This window comes from Esox lucius, chromosome 7 (assembly GCF_011004845.1).
Source record: "Esox lucius isolate fEsoLuc1 chromosome 7, fEsoLuc1.pri, whole genome shotgun sequence".
Taxonomy (NCBI): domain Eukaryota; kingdom Metazoa; phylum Chordata; class Actinopteri; order Esociformes; family Esocidae; genus Esox; species Esox lucius.
In genome coordinates this window covers 50792594-50810703 of record NC_047575.1, presented here as the reverse complement: position 1 = coordinate 50810703, position 18110 = coordinate 50792594, and the positions used below count along the sequence as shown (strand labels likewise).

The following is an 18110-nucleotide window of genomic DNA, read 5'->3' as shown; positions in this document are numbered from 1 at the left end:
CCAGCATGCTTTTTCTTCCTCGGGCACAGGGTTAAGGTTTGGGGTCATTTAAGGCTGAAATGTTTTTGTTTTTCATAACCTTTTCTAATTTGGGATGGATTCAGACCTGGGACACAAAGTGAATGCAATTAACCAGCAGGGAGAAACAAAAAACTTATGTTTTGGCCCTTCAGGACTAGAGTTAAAAAGCTTGACTTTACAGTATCCTAGACCTAAACAATTGGAATATATTTTAAAGTTACAAAGACCCCTGAAGTAGTTTAAAGTAACATAGAGAAGCTCAGTGTCACAAGACACAAGGAGGGATAGGGCATTTACCTGTTCAACTTCCTGTCTGCGGTTGTTCAGCCAGACAATCTGATCAGCTGGGGGATAGTTGGCATGCAGGATACAGGTAAGCTGGACATCATTGCCCTCAAACACAGACACCATACTACGCTGGGTCAACAAGACTGGAGCCTCTATACACACACAGAAACACACACACATACAACACATATACATGAGTCAAATCCTAGGCATTTGACACCATACTATGCTGGGTCAACAAGACTGGAGCCTCCATACACACACAGAAACACACACATAAAAAACGTTATGTTATACATGAAGGGAGGAAATAAAGATACTATCTTGTATTGTTGTAGAAACAGCATCTCAAGTCCTAGTAAAGCCCCAAGTCCTAGGCATTTGAGTCTGTGTCGAGTCACCAGTCACTACAGCTACGACCGAGTCGAGTCACCAGTCACTATAGCTACGTCCGAGTCGAGTCACCAGTCACTATAGCTACGACCGAGTCGAGTCACCAGTCACTATAGCTACGGCCGAGTCGAGTCACTACAGCTACGACCGAGTCGAGTCACCAGTCACTATAGCTACGTCCGAGTCGAGTCACCAGTCACTATAGCTACGTCCGAGTCGAGTCACCAGTCACTATAGCTATGTCCGAGTCGAGTCACCAGTCACTATAGCTACGACCGAGTCGAGTCACCAGTCACTATAGCTACGTCCGAGTTGAGTCACCAGTCACTACAGCTATGACCGAGTCGAGTCACCAGTCACTACAGCTACGTCCAAGTTGAGTCACCAGTCACAACAGCTACGTCTGAGTCAAGTCACTAGTCACAGCTACTTGCTTAGATCATGGTTTTGAAGTAGAGTGTGGTAGAACCAAGCAAGCAAGAAAGTATGTTTATTTATAAGTCACAATTCAATGTACTTTACTAAAAATATAGCATAAAAACAAATACTCAAATGAAAACATCAAAACAACATAATAATAATAAAACATAGAATAATAACATTAGAAATAGAATAAAAAGGTGATAAAAACATAGGATACTATAAGAGCTGGATGGCTAAACATTACGGTTCATAAACACTTAGTCATAGGCACGTGAAAAGAGAGGTATTTTTAACCTGGATTTAAAAATGGATACCTTTGGGGCACGTCTAAGGTCTTCTGGTAGTTTATTCTAGTAATGTGCAGCATAACTGCTAAACGCAGCTTGACCATGTTTAGTTTGGACTCTGGGCTTTTTTAAATGACCTGAGTTCTTGGATCTAAGAGCCCTGACTGGAAACCAGTGCAAATATTCTTGGTCCTGGTTAACATTTTAGCAGCAGCATTCTGAATGAGCTGCAGCTGTTTTACCATCTTTATGGGGAGTCCAGTTAAGAGGCCATTAGAGTAGTCAACCCTACTAGAGATTAAAGCATGGATGTGCTTCTCTTGGTCTTTTGGGACACCAAGCCCTTGATTCTGAATACATTTTTAGGATGATAGAATGCTCTTTTGGTGACCACTTTTATATGAAGGTTAAATGTGATGTCTGAGTCTATCAGAACATCAAGGTTACACCCTTGGTCCCGGGTTTTTAGGGCCTGAGAATCCAGCTCTTTATTAATACTTGTTCTTTTATTTTTGTTGCCAAACACAATGATCTCTGTTTTATCTTGGTTTAATTGTAGTACATTTTGGTTCATCCAGGTATTTATATGTGCTCTATACAGATACACAGTGTGTCTATTGAGCTGTTGCCATATGGTTGGAAAGCCATTATATTTGAGTATCATCTGCATAGCTATGGTAGTTGTTCTGTAGAATTTGGCCCAGAGGTAGCATATAGGGATTGTGGCAATTTGCTAATTGACTTTAAATCCGGCAGTAAGCAATAGGCTACTGTATACTCTCCTACTTGGTCAGACTACCCTTCAATTTCACTTCCTGTTTTTTTCGTTCTACAACACTGAATAAAGCTTGAACATTTTAGTACGTATCAAGCCTTCTGGTCACCTTCACGCCCATGGGCCAGGCTACACCTAATCATAGACCGTGCTGTAGAGATGAGTCTTTAATCGACACTTGAAAGTTTGCACTGAGTTTGCATTTCTAACCTTTATTGGCAGATCATTCCACAGCAGTGGAGCTCTGAGAGAAAAGGCCCTGCCTCCGGCTGTTTGTTTAGAAATTCTTGGTACAATTAAAAGGCCTGCATCTTGTGATCATAGGTTACGTGTAGGTATGTATGGCTGGATAATTTCAGCGAGGTAAGTAGGAGCAAGACCATGTATTGATTTATAGGTTAACAATAAAACCTTAAAATCAGCCCATATTTGAAAATAAGCAAACATATTTTATATGTTCATCAAAGGAGAGATCAGGGTCAATTGTAACTGTCACGACTCCTGGGACTCAGGACAGAGGTAAGATCCAGAAGCAGATACAGACACCGGGGTAAAAGGACAATGATGATGTTTATCGTAGTAGTCTGAGATGATAGTGGAGATACGTAAGAATTACGTAGGAGGGTATGAATGTATTGTTGGAGGGTGGATAGTGGGTAGCAGTGGTACGAAGTCCAGGAGGCAAGAATGGTCAGAAGGTCAGGCAGGGTTCGGACAACAAAGCGGGGAATCAGAAAGGTGGTTGGGAGGGAGGTACAGGACGGGTCTCAGAACAAGGGGCTGGAAACAAACAGGGGACAAAACACGGTGAGCAGAAGATAACAAAAACAGGATACTCTAGGAATAGGATAGCTTGCTTAATTAGGTAGAGAACACTGTAATAAGTATGTGGCTGTACAATAATCCGTCAGGGACTGAATGCAGAACTCTCCTATTTATAGGGAGAGTGGCAATCAGCCCCCCAGGTGTGTAGACTGGTGCAGGTGCTCAGGATCAGTGGTGATTACGGGTGCCTTCGTGGAGTGCTGGGAACAAGGAGACTGGTACTCGGGGAGATGTAATGACAGACAAACAGCTCAGGAGGGCTGAGTCCTGACAGTAACGCAGAGTTTTCTTACTTTTTTTTGGGATACGACCATGCAGCTGTCAAGGTTCACTGTGAGATCTGCTAACAAAGCACTTTGTTTTTTGGGTCCTAAAACGAGCATTTCTGTTTTTCTTGAGTTTAAAAGCAAGAAATCATCTGTCATCCACTTCCTAATATCTGAAACGCATGATTCCAAACAAGGCACATTTTGGGGCTTCTCCATGCTTCATTGAAATATATAACTGTGTCATCAGCATAACAGTGAAAGTAGACATTGGGATTACAGATTACATCACCTAGAGGCATCATATATAGTGAGAACAATAATGGGCCCAGAACCGAGCCTTGAGGAACACCAAAACATACCTTTGACATTCAGAGGAAATGCCATCCACACAAAAAACTGATATCTTTCAGATAAATAAGATTTAAACCAGGCTGGAACATGTCCACAAAGCCCAATATGGGTTTCCAGTCTCTCTAAGAGAAGTGAGTGATCAATAGTGTCAAAAGCAGCACTAAGATCAAGTAGCAATAGGACGGATGCGGAACCTTTGTCTGAGACCATTAGAAGCTCATTTGTTACTTTCACGAGTGCAGTCTCAGTACTATGATGGGTTCTGAAACTGGACTGGAGAATTTCGTAAATGTTATTTGTCTTCAGGAAGGCATTCAGTTGTTGGGAAACACATTTTTCTAAGATTTTTCAGAGGAACGGGAGGTTCGATATTGTCCTATAATTGTTTAATATGTCGGAATCCAGATTTGATTTTTTTTAAAAAGGCAACATTTCCCCTATTTTGAGTGAGTTTGGTACACATCCGGAGGAACATTGGCAGACCTAGCACAGGAAATAGCTCCTTAAGTAATGGAATCAGGTCTAGCTGACAATTTGTGGGTTTAGAACTCATTACAAATTTTGTGAATGTGTCGAGCAATCTGGTATAAAAAAATTAAAGTGTCCCCGTTGACACCTGGTCAGGGAGGTTCAGGACATTCTCAGGACAACTGAGATTTTGGGGACTATAACTATTAAAGGAGGAGTCAGTTATTTGTTTTCTAATGGTGATGATTTTTTTCATCAAAGTAGTTAATGTATTCATTACAGCTAGATCCACTTCACTTGTTGAGCGTTGCTTTTTTGTTAACTTTGCAACTGTATTGAAGAGACATTTTGTCTTGTTTTTGTTTGCTTCAAATTAGGTTGGAGAAATAAGCTGATCGAGTATATGTGACTGATTTTCGGTATTGTAGTGTACTGTCTATCCAGGCTAGTCTGAATACTTCCAACTTGGTGGAGCGCCACTTTCGGAGGCTTGCTTGAGTGCTCTAGTATTGTCTGTGTAACAGGGAGCAAGTTTCTTGTTGCATATTTATTTTTGTTTATAGTGGTGCAACCGTATCTAAAGTATTTTGCATTGTTGAGTTTAGATCCTCGATTTGATCATTTGCGTATTTATTTACTCTGTCTTTGGTGAATGAACTTGTAAGAATATCAAGGAATCAATTTTTAGTCAGAGAATTTATAGTATGGCTTTTGAAACTCATTGTAATGAACACTCGGACCAAGGAAGGAGGTTCCAATTGCGGAACGCAACCGTCTGGTTTATTATTACGGCACAAAAAGGCTGAGGCAAGAATCACAACGAGAAGGACAGGCAGGAGTTCTGTAACTGGTTGACAATTTGAGAAGGCGGCGGTACAGGTACGGGCAGGCTTGACAGAATAATCCACGGGGCAGGCAGGCAGGTCAGAAGGCAGGCTACAAGACACGGAAAACAGACGGGAACAGGGCAAGGGGAGAGAATAACAACAGGTAGGAACACAAGTAGTAAGCTCAATCGCTAGGCAAAGTCTTGGCACGTCCACATATGACATATGATCACTAGTATAGCCAGGAGGAGAGGCCTCATTTAGGGCAGTGATTTCATCAGGCTTTAGCCACGTTTCACACAAGCCAATAACATCTAGTTTATGATCAGAGATTAATTAATTCACTGCAACTGCCTCTGGAGTAATTTATCTAAAATTTAGGAGTCCCATTTTGAGATGTGAGGTGATACACTCATTGTAAAGGAGGAAAGGTTTATCTTAATGAGGTTGCTATAGTTAGCACAATCTTGTTTAACTTTTCTCAGCCTGAAACGAGTCACAGTGGCAATAGGTAAAACTGTACTAACCACTCTGGCTATGCTATCGACAGACTCCACTATGCTAGCAGGCTGGCTAACAGCCTGCGGTCTGACCTGCATCCCTATCTCATGGTGAGACTATAGGAGTGAGACTCCTGTCAATGTTCCTAGATAAAAGAAGAGCACCACTCCAGCTAGGATGTAGTCCGTCGCTCCTCAGCAGATCAGGCCTGGCCCTATTTCTGGGAGAATCCCAAAAAGAGAGTCAGTTATCGACAAACTCTACCTCCTGGGATGGGCAGAACTCCGTTTTCAGCCAGCGATTGAGTTGCGTAAGTCTGCTGTAGAGCTCGTCACCACCCCTAGCTGGGAGGGGGCCAGAGACAATTACTCGATGCCGACACATCTTTCTAGCTAGTTTACACGCTGATGCTACGTTCTGCTTCGTAACCTCTGACTGGTTCATCCTAACATTGTTCCAGTTGCAGAGGGAAGGGTTAAGTCCCAGAGTCCTGAGCATAGGAACAAGCTTGGCAGACACAATAGTTGTCAACTGTACTTTCACACAGGTGAGGTTTACTGGGGCAACTGAGGAAATTATGTCTGATGTGAGGAAGGACCCTGACTTGAGGATTTTTAGTTCTCTCTCCAAGTTGGCGCTCTGCTTGTCCACTACCACTACAAAACCATTCTGCTTGTCCACTACCACCATAGCCCTACCCTGAACAGCAGACTGCCCAAAATATTAAAGTACACGTTAAATGTGCTAAGGGAGCAGTGTGTAAGCTTTTAAGACAATCACCTACTTTGAGACTTTCTTTCAGTTTTTATTTGTGTCATTTTGTAGTCATTACTTAATATTGTTTGTGCCAATTCTTTATTGCTGTTATTACTATAGATAACATGTTTTCTTGTAATCCTGTTTAATTGTTTGATTTATTTGTGTTAGATATTTTCATTGCAATAATTAAACAATTTTTTAAAATATAAGTAACATGAATTTTTGTTAACCGGATATATTGTATACTTCAGAAAACGTTCTTTTGTTGCTACACCATACTTGAACAATATAACATCTGTATATTTGCATAATTGTACACATTCATGGTGAAAAACTGTATTTACAGCAATCAAAATAAAAGCCAATTATTGGTATCTGTTGCTGAATAATCATTGGGGGGTGAAAAGGAAGGGGAGGATAATGTGGGGGGGTACGGGGTAAAAGTTATGATATATCCTAATGTCTTTATTGGTGGACACTTGTTAAAAGGGAAGGACATGTCTCAGGCTGGAATCATTTCCAGTCAATATCTGTTCTCCATTGACTTTAATTTAAATACCTTGGGGGTGGGTGGGTTTGTAACAATGGTGAGGTTTGTGTGTCGTGATGTCCCAATGTCTAGTGGTGCGATTTCATTTAAAGTAGGGAAGAGTAGAAGAATGTCCCATGCTGGAGCTGTTGCCAGTCAGGATACTAACTGTCCTTGACTGTTGATAGTTCCTTTTCAGTCCTTCTTCGTGAAAAGTTGCGACATAAACTGGCTTTGGAATGTAAACTAATTAAAGACAAAATTTCTAAAAATGTAATTAACTTAATCAATTTTATAAATAGGCTGTAACATAACAAAATATGGAAAACTGTGAAGGGGTCTTAATACATGAGTACATCAAATGACGCAGTAGTACGCGGTTTCATATGTATGATGTTATGTATGTATGTAGATGTTTTCCCGAACTCAGCTCCCTCTGCTGGAGTCAATTCTTTGTGCCAATATGAAAATATATACATGAGGCTTCTTGCTTTTCCATTGTCATATGGGCACTAAAGGACTTGTAACCAAAACGTCTGTGCAACAATGAAAATTACAAGTGCTGTCCTACTGGAGTACTATTTTTCAGATTATACACAAGCATTCAACACAGATTAATTGAATTCATATACAACCAAATATTGTTGATTTGAGCACATTATATACACGTTTGTGTCTTTACCCAGTGTGAGTTTGCAGGTCCTAGTGAGTGTGTCTAAGGGGTGTTTGGCATAGCAGATGTAGGCCTGTCCATTCTTGGTGGAGTTAGAATGAAGTACCAGGATGTTGGCTGTCTCCACTCCTTGGGTGCTCCCCTCACCTTTAGGTCCCTCCCACCACACCACCGCCCTGGGAGACCCACCTAAATAGATACCAGAAACAGTAATATTAATTATTGATACCAGTGTACATTATTAATTATAAATGTACACTGGTCAAAAAATGAAGGGAACGCTTAATCATCACAATATAACACCAAGTCAATTCAATTTCAGGGATATCAATCTGTCCAGTTAGGAAGTATAAGCGATTGTGAATCAATGTCAACCTGTTTTAGTGCAAATAAGTGACAACATATGCACTAGACAGGCAACAGCAAAACAACCCCCAAAAAAGGAATGGTTTTATTGGTGGTGGCAACAGATAATTGCTCTCTCCTTGTCCTTCCTGAGTGTTTCTTCTATAGTTTTGCCAGTGTCCTTGTCCCTACTGGTAGCATGAGGCATTACTGGCAGCCCATTCAGGTTACACAGGTAGTCCAGCTCCTCCAGGATGGCACATCCATAAGTGCCATTGCATGAAGGTTTGCTGAGTCTCCCAGTATAGTCTCAAGAGCATGGAGGATTATGCATGCATAATCACACACTTTATGAAATATATTAATGTGCAATCCAGACACACAGACAATGAGTTCTTGAATTATGTAATCCACACACACACATACAATGAGTTCTTTGAGAGTGCATAGTCATCATGATGAGTGTATCTTGTCCAGACACCTGTTGTGAGTGTATCAGTAGTAGTGCATCACCTCAGGGCAGCATCCTGTGTCCAGACATTTATGACCCTAAAATGTATGGCCTTTTGAGTTCACTGGAAATGTGACCTGAATGTGAACCATGAGGTTGTCATGAGTTACTACTCTGAACTAAGGACACTCAGGAAGAGACAGGGGACAAAAGGTAAGCCCTGCCTCAGGGGACTTCCAAAAAGGGTGGTCAGATGACGTGATGTGTGAAAGTTTTGTATAAAAAGCCATGGTCCAGACTTAGAACTCGGGGATGTATCTGCAGAAGGACATGGCTTTGATATCTGTCATTGTTTTATGATCTTCATTAAAGTCTATTGGATTCACAAGTTCCTGACTTGAAGTGCATTTGTTTTAGTAAGAGTGGACTTGATTTTCCACCACAACATTCGCCAGAGAACACCAGAATTGGCAGGTCCACCATTGGTGCCCCTTTCTCTTCACAGATGTGAGCAGGATCACAGAGAGAGCACATGTGACAGATGTGAAAGAGTCTGGAGATGCCGTGGTGAACATTATGTTGCCTGCAACATCATCCAGCAGTTTGATGGTGGGTCAGTGATGGTCTGGGGAGGCATATCCTTAGAGGGTCGCACAGACCTCCACATGCTAGCCAATGGTATACTGAGTTATTTTAGGTAACGGGATGAAATCTTAAGACCCATCGTTAGACCTTACACTGGTGTGGTGGCCCCTGGGTTCCTCCTGATGCAGGACGATGCCATGGCCATGTGGCCAGAGTGTGTAGGCAGTTCCTGGATGATAAAGGCATTGATGCCATTGACTGGTCCTCACATTCCCCAGACCTAAATCCAATTGAGAACCTCTGGGACGTTATGTATCGGTGCATCCGACACCTCCAAGTAGTGCCACAGACTGTCCTGGAGCTCACTGATACCCTGATCCAGGTCTTGGCGGAGATCACCCAGGACACCATCCGTCGTCTCATCAGCAGCAAGCCCAGACATTGTCAGGAGTGCATACAGGCACGTGGGGGCCATTCATACTATTGAGTCACATTATGAGTTGGTATTAGCTTGTGATTCTGTTGTTTACTTAGATTTTCGGTGTCAGTTTGAATCCAGCCCTCAATCGGTTGGCGATTTTGGTTTCCAATGACCATTTTTATGTCGTTTTGTTCTCAACAAATTACACAATGTCTTTAATCTTGAATTTATTTTGTTCATCGAGGCTTTATGAGTGATTTCAGTGTTAATTTTTTTTTGTTGAGGAGTGTATTATAACATTAATAATAATAATTAATAATATGTCTTAATTATAATGGTGGAAATATATTGTAACAGTAACAATAAATTGTAATAATCTGTCTTAATTATAATAAAGGAAATATGTTTTAACAGTAATAAATATTAATAATCTGTTTTAATTACAATAGAGGAGATATATTATAACAATAATAATGATTAATAATCTGTCTTAATTATAATACAGGAAATATAACAGTAATAATTATTAACAATCTGTCTTAATTATAGTAGAGGAAATATTTTAAAACAGTACTAATTATTACAGTTTATTTCAATTGTTTACACGCAATTTTGAAAACAGAGTTCTTTTTGTCAAAATATAATCACAATTATCCAAACACCACAATCAATTAGCAAAATTCCTAGATTGTTTGCAAAATGACACACTTCAGTCAAAACATACACACTTCAGTCAAAACATATACACATATTTGTGAAAATGCTATTTGTTTTCATTTAACCAACACAGTCATCAATGATCATACACTATTGCAGCCAGTTTCACACTGTTGTGATAAATAAAAAACACATTTGTAAAAAAAAAAAATATATATATTTTTGGCCAGACATTCTTACTGTATGTAAGAGATAATTTAGGTGACAAAAAATAGTGAGAAACTCACAACATTATTCATGATTTGTTTTGAGATATAAGGAGAATGTAGACAAATACTGTAGGCCTACTATGACCTTACCAAGCACTGCACAACACTTGATGCTGCAGACTGAATATTTCAAGTATTTATTTCAATACTTACAGTATTTCTTACCATAATCAGTTACAGTAATCAACCAACAATGATATCAATTACTGTAAACAAATAAAATCCGTAGACAAATAAAAATTACTGCATGAATTACAGTACATACACTTTGACTCTGAAGAAAAGTAAAGTAAAAGTAAACAGAAATGAAAGAAAACTACTGTAAAAGCAACAAGAATACTGTAACTATCCGTATCGGGTATCGGGTACCTTCTTCTCCTCTACCTATGCCTCTTCCTCAACTTCCTTCTCCTCTTCCTCTACCGCCTTCATCTCCTCTTTGAGCTCCCCCTCTCATTCTCACTCTTCTTCTTCTTCTAACTCCTTCCATTTTTGTTGAAGACAGGTGAACTCACCTGCTGCCTTTTATAGCACACCTGAGTGCTGCATTTTCAAATTAGCACATGTGTGCTTCCACACCTGGTAGATGTGTTTATCCAATTCGTTCATTAGTGTGGTAATTGGCAATCCGGTGCTTTGTAATTACAAGGAAGTAACCTCACAATCCTTATCTGTGTCTAAGGTGTGAAAATGTGTGTAGAGTTTTACAAATCACTGTGTGTAATGTTTTGCAAAAAGGGTGAAGCGGACATTGTGTGTAATGTTGTGCAAATCTGTGGAGGTGTTTTGCTCATTGGAGTAAAATTTTGCTAATTGTGTGGACAATTTAATTTTAGTGTGTAAACAATCGTAAAAAACTGTAATTATCTATCTGAATTATTATAGACTAAATATATTATAACAGTAATAATTATTAATAATCTGTCGGAATTATAATAGAGGAAATATATTATAACAGTAATAATTATTAATAATCTGTCTTAATTATAATAGAGGAAATATACAACAGTAATATTTATTAATAATCTGTCTTAATTATAATAGAGGAATTATATTATAATTATTAATAATCTGTCTTAATTATAATAGAGGAAATCTATTATCATCATCCATATTGTTACCTTCCCAGGAGCAGGACAGCAGCAGGTATTCGTTGTTACGCGTGGCAAAAGCCGAACACACCGGCTCACCATTAGGAGACCCTGACGGAGAGAGGGGCAGGTTAGGGTCTGTGTCTGTCTATCAGACTGTTTGAGTGTGTGTTGTGATGGCAATTTCTAAAATCCAAATAGTTCTATGAAAATGGTAGGTAAGACAGGAGAAATCAATTGCGCAATAAACGGTTTTAATCTTGCTTGCAAGGAGAAAGTATACAGGTTACAAAGTAACAGTGAATAGTTTCTAAATAAAAACATAATTTCGACAGTATTTATTACATAGGAAAAGGGGTGTGGTAAGATGCTGCCATCTGTCTTATGTCAATCAAACACATTCCCTTTGTTCTATCACACAAGTCAAATGCTATCTTCCCCCACCTTATCCTTCCTGCCATAAGGTTTACTGTTGTGTTTACCCAAAGGGGCCAACAGACCTTACTCCCCCTGTTGTGTATCTTCTCCTAACCTGTCCTAAAACCCATTGATCTGCATCTGGACAGACAATAGATGCCCCCTATGCAAATACCAGATCCCCCGCATTACTCTACCTATCTTAACAGTGGGACTCAGTCCTTTACTCAGTGAGAATACATTGTATAAAGAAATGTCCACAACAGTGTGTACTTACAGGCCCTTGCAGTGCATTGTGTGGGGGTGTTGAGAGCAGGGTGTGTCCCCAGGCAAGTGAACAGAGTGTTGTTAGAGGTCTGGGATCCAGGCTGCAGTACCGATACATGGTTAGCCCCTTCATCCCAAAGCCCTGCCCCTCTCTGGAGAAATACAAGAATAATACATCAGGGTGGTTGTGGATGGCTGCAGTCCCTATAGTCTGCACCTATTATTGCAAAGTGAGTAGATTTACTTCCTGTCTGGTAGGCCACGACCAAGGTTACCTTTGGAAGGGTGGGGCTACAGTGTCTGCACCCACCTGTCTCGGTCACAGATTACATTTTATAGTATTGTGATAGGTGACCAGGATCCATCTGTTCTGCCTTAGTCCTGATTGTTTACATTGAATTATTTTCTGTTTAGCCTTGGGAGAACTTGAGGCCTTATGTAAATACTACTTACTTTTTGAATTTTAGAAAAATGGAACAACATTATATTATTTAATTATATAATACAATAACATTATATTAAAATTATACCAGTACACATAACTTTTAGGCATTTACAGGTGGTTTTATCCTGAGTGGTGACCAGAAGTAGCAAAACAATAAAACCAAATCAAAATTTAGGGGTTTGTGGAAGATTTATTAATCATGTATACACTGATCAGCCATAACATTATGACCACCTGCCTAATATTGTGCAAGTCCCCCTTTGGCTGCCAAAACAGCCCTGACCTGTCAAGGCATGGACTCCACTACACCTCTGAAGGTGTGCTGTGATATCTGGCATCAAGACATTAGAGGCAGAACTTTTTAGTCCTGTAAGTTGCAAGGTGGGGCCTCCATTGATCGGACCTGTTTGTCCAGCACATGCCACAGACGGTCATTTGGATTAAGATCTGGGGAATTTGGAAGCCAAGTCAACACCTTGAACTCGTTGTTGTGTTCCTCAAACCAATCCTGAAAATGTTTTGCTTTGTGGCAGGGCGCATTATCCTGCTGAAAGAGGCCAATGCCATCAGGGAAAACCGTTGCACATGGTCTGCAACAATGGTTAGGTAGGTTGTACGTGTCAAAGTAACATTCACAAGGAGGAATCAAGTTTTCCCAGCAAAACATTGCCCAAAGCATCTTGGTGCCATGTGTTCTCCAGGTAAGCAACGTACACGCACCTGGCCATCCACATGATGTAAAAGAAAACATGATTCATCAGACCAGGCCACCTTCTTCCATTGCTTAGTGGTCCAGTTCTGATGCTCACATGCCTATTGTAAGCACTTTCGGCATTGGTACAGGGGTCAGCATGGGCACCCTGACTGGTCTGCAGCTTCGCAGACCCATACACAACAAACTGCGATGCAATATGAGTTCTGACATCTTTCTATTAGTACCAGCATTAGCTTTTGCTCCCCACGTGCATCAATGAGTCTTGGACAGTGTTATTCACTTCACCTGTCAGTGGTCATAATGTTATGGCTGATCGGTGTATATATATTCCATATTAATGATGCATAAATATAGTCTATTTGCATAAATTCATTTTTGTTAAGTACAGTGGGGAAAACAAGAATTTGATACACTGCCGGTTTTGCAGGTTTTCCCACTTACAAATCATGTAGAAGTCTATAATTTTTATCATAGGTACTCTTCAACTGTGAGTGACGGAATCTAAAACAAGACCTTCTTCACACAGACCTTCTCCAGATCCTTCAGGTTTCGGGACTGTCGCTGGGCAAGATGGACTTTCTGATCCCTCCAAAGATTTCCTAATGGGTTCAGGTCTGGAGACTGGCTAGCCTACTCTAAGACCTTGAGATGCTTCTTACGGAGCCACTCCTTAGTTGCACTGGCTGTGTGTTTTGTGTCGTTCTCATGCTGGAAGACCCAACTACGACCCATCTTCAATGCTCTTACTGAGGGAAGGAGGCTGTTGGCCAAGATCTCGCGATACATGGCTCCATCCATCCTCCCCTCAATACGGTGCAGTTGTCTGTCCCCTTTGCAGAAAAGCATCCCCAAAAAATTGTTTCCACCTCCATGCTTCACGGTTGGGATGGTGTTCTTGGGGTTGTACTCATCCTTATTCTTCCTCCAAACACGGTGAGTGGAGTTTAGAACAAAAAGCTGAATTTTTGTCTCATCAGACCACATGACGTTCTCCCATTCCTCCTCTGGATCACCCAGATGGTCATTGGCAAACTTCAGACAGGCCTGGCTTGAGCAGGGGGATCTTGCGTGTGCTGCAGGATTTTAATCCATGACGGTGTAGTGTATTACTAATGGTTTTCTTTGAGACTGTGGTCCCAGCTCTCTTCACGTCATTGACCAGGTCCTGCCGTGTAGTTCTGGGTTGATCCCTCACCTTCCTCATGATCTTTCATGCCCCACGAGATGAGATCTTGCATGGAGCCCCAGACTGAGGGAGAGTGACCATTATCTTGAACTTCTTCCATTTTCTAATAATTGCACCAAGAGTTGTTTCCTTCTCACCAAGCTGCTTGCCTATTGTCTTGTAGCCCATCCCAGCCTTGTGCAGGTCTACAATTGTATCCCTGATGTCCATACACAACTCTCTGGTCTTGGCCATTGTGAAGAGGTTGGAGTCTGTTTGATTGAGTGTGTGGATAGCTGTCTTTTATACAGGTAACGAGTTCAAACAGGTGCAGTTAATACAGGTAATGAGTGGAGAACAGGAGGGCTTCTTAAAGAAATACTAACAGGTCTGTGAGAGCCAGAATTCTTACTGGTTGGTAGGTGATCAAATACTTGTGTCATACAATTAAATGCAAATGAATTATATAATTTGAAGTGTACCCATTTTCAATGCCCTGGCTGAGGGAAGGAGGTTCTCACCCAAGATTTGACGGTACATGGCCCCGTCAATCGTCCCTTTGATGCAGTGAAGTTGTTCTGTCCCCTTAGCAGAAAAACACCCCCAAAGCATAATGTTTCCACCTCCATGTTTGACGGTGGGAATGGTGTTCTTCGGGTCATAGGCAGCATTTCCTCCTCCTCCAAACACGCCAAGTTGTGTTGATGCCAAAAAGTTCTATTATAGAACGTTGGGAAAATGCCTGATTGCAGAGAGCTATTACCTATTTGCTGTAGGTCCATTGTTATAGAGTACATTTTTTTTTTAAGTCTGATGGCAGTGTGTCCAGACAGCATGTGGAAGCTTTAAGATGTCAACTGTTTCTTCAAGGGACTTTTGATCAATTGTATTAAATTGCGACATAATAACCAAGTTATGTCTTCGTGGTCGTAGTGACGGTACAGTGTCCTTGTTAGATGGTGTAGTCTGTGGTCTGTCTAATACTTTTAAAACACAAGTCTCAACATCAACTGTGAAGAGATGACTCCAGAATGCTGGCCTCCTAGGCAGAGTTGCAGAGAAAAATACATCTCAGACTGGCTAATGAAAAGAAAAGATTAATATGCGCAAAAGAACATAGGCAATAGAGGAAGATTGGAGAAAAGTGTTATGGACAGGCTAATGTGTTCAGATCATAAAGAAGAACATTTGTCAGAGTGCATTTTGCCATCTGTCAAACTTGGTGGAGGCAATGTAATGGTCTGGGGGTGCTTTGGTGGTGGTAAAGTGGGGGATTTTTACAGGGTAAAAGGGATCTTATAGAAGGCAGGCTATCACTCCATTTTGCAACACCATGCCATACCCTGTGGACGGCACATGATTGGAGCCAATTTCCTCCTACAACAGAACAATGACCCAAGCACAGCTCCATACTATGCAATAATTATTTAGGGAAGAAGCAGTCAATCAATCAAATGTATTTATAAAGCCCTTTTTACAATACACCCAGCCTGAAACCCCATGGAGCAAGCAACAAGAATGTTGAAGCACAGTGACTACGAAAAACTCCCTAAGACATGCCGGAAGAAACCTAGAGAGTAACCAGGCTTGGAGGGTTGACCAGTCCTCTTCTGGCTTTGCCGGGTGAACATTTTAAGAGTTGTGATGGTAATTCCATCGATCGACACTATTAAAGGAGTAAGAAACAGAGACAAAATTCTCTTGGCACAATATAACAGTTTATTAATTATTTGCAAATAAGAGAGACATGTCAAACACTTACAAACATAAGCGACCGAGGAGTCTCTGACTTAACACATGAACAGTTCGTATTTATTACAGTTAAAAGGGGTGTGGTAAGTTGTTGCCCATCTGTCTTGTGTCACATAGGTACTTACCCAAAGGGCGGGCTGTCCCCCCACCTTATCCTTCCTGCCATAATGTTTACTGTTGTGTTTACCTAAAGGGGCCAACTGACCTTACTTCCCCCCAAGGACCACATTCCTAAGGAACAGAGAGGACTGACACCCTTCTTTGTCTAGGCAGGATGACATGGCCCAAATACCTAATAATCCTCTGATATTATACAGACGTGTCACAATCAAAGTAAAGATTTACATACCAGCCAATGGAAAGACAGACATTTCTCAAACGGACCTTAGGTCAAAATTTCAAAAATTTTCCATCAGGCATTTTCCCAATGTCTATAAAAACAGCTGCCATTAAGCCCCAATTAAAAAAGGGAACACTGGATGCATATAATGCATGCATATAACTATTGACCTGTATCAAATCTCCCTTTCATAGCCAAGATCATTGAGAAGGTTGTATTCAATCAACTCAGCCATTTTGTGAACTCAAGCAGTCTCAAAGACAAATTTCAGGAAGACTTCAGACCTCACCACAGTACTGAAACAGCCTTGATTAACGTTTTAAATGATATACGGCGGAATACTGATTCAGATTAAATAAAAGTTCTGGTTCTATTAGATCTCAGGGCAGCATTTGACACTGTAGATCATAGAACACTTATAGATAGGCTGAAGAATTGAGTAGGACTCTCCGGGACAGTACATCATTAATTCTGATCTTATCTAGATGACGGGGTTACTTTGTCACCATTGGTAATCATGAATCTGATATTCAACACTACTATTGTTTGCTCCTTGAGGTTTAAGGCCGGGTGTCTCTGTAAAGCACTTGAAAACTGCTGTTGTAAAAAGGGCTTTGATTTGATTGATTGATTGATAGGGTGGCTATGACATGCGGAGTTCCCCAAGGATCAGTTCTCTGACCGCTTCTTTTCAATCTCTATATGGTACCTCTGGGCCAAATTCTATAGAATAACAAAATTAACTACCATAGCTATGCCGATGATAATCAAATATATATGGCTCTCGAACCGTATGACAACAGCAGAATAGACTCACAGTGTCACTGTATAGAGCACATAAATACCTGGATGAACCAAAATTGTCTACAATCAAACCAAGATAAAACAGAGATAATTTTGTTTGGCAACAAAAATAAAATAACTAGTATTAGTAATGAGTTGGATTCTCTGACCCTAAAAACCAGGGACAAAGTGAGTAATCTTGGTGTTCTGATAGACTCAGACATCACATTTAACAGTCATATATCAAAGTGGTCACCAAAACAGCATTCCATCATCTTAAAAATATAGCCAGAATCAAGGGCTTGGTGTCCCAAAAAGACCAATAGAAGCTCATCCACACTTTTATCTCTAGTAGCGTTGATTACTGTAATGTCCTATTAAACTGGACTCCCCAAAAAGATCTTAGACGTGCCCCAAATGTATACATTTTTAAATCCAGGTTAAAAACACTTCTCTTTTCAGACACCTAAGATTGAGCACTTAAACCTAACTGCACTATTTAGCCTTACAGCTTTTATACATTCCTATGTAATGCAAGTTCTGGTGCTATCAGAGGAATAACCTATTTTCAAGTGCCTATGAATTAGCACTTAACTCCTCTGGGGGAAAAGGTTTTCTGACATTTTGATAGGAGGATTTCAGACCTTTTGATGAGAGGTTTTCAGACCTCTGGATAAGAGGTTTTCAGACCTTTTGATGGGAGGTTTTCAGATCTCTGGATAAGAGGTTTTCATACCTTTTGATGGGAGGTTTTCAGATCTTTTGATAGAAGGTTTTCAGATCTTTTGATAGAAGGTTTTCAGATCTTTTGATAAAAAAAACCTGTAAATCCAGGTAAAAAAAAACACTTATCTTTTCTATGACTGAGCGCTTAAACGTAGCCACACTCTTTAGCCTTACAGCTTATACAGCTTCATATGTTTTTGATTAGTTTTTACTCTATTTCCATTTTCTTATTCTATGTTTTATTTGTTTTTATTCTATTGTATGTTTATATTTTTCCTTTTTTTTGTAAAGT

General features: G+C 40.4%; 1 protein-coding gene across 3 annotated transcripts in view; it reads right to left on the bottom strand.

Moving 5' to 3' along the window:
• The window catches only part of LOC105007791 (hemicentin-1), an 87696-nt gene that overhangs the window by 30892 nt on the left and 38694 nt on the right, over positions 1-18110 (bottom strand). For all 3 annotated transcript variants that reach the window (XR_004575910.1, XM_034293058.1, XM_029120749.2), the window contains exons 21-24: positions 11903-12044; positions 11239-11319; positions 7399-7578; positions 319-461 (exon numbers count right to left, since the gene is read on the bottom strand). Coding sequence is in view for 2 of the 3 variants with exons in the window: in XM_034293058.1 (XP_034148949.1) it covers positions 319-461; positions 7399-7578; positions 11239-11319; positions 11903-12044 (546 nt within the window). In the remaining variant the exon portion in view is untranslated. The remainder of the gene's footprint in view (positions 1-318; positions 462-7398; positions 7579-11238; positions 11320-11902; positions 12045-18110) is intronic.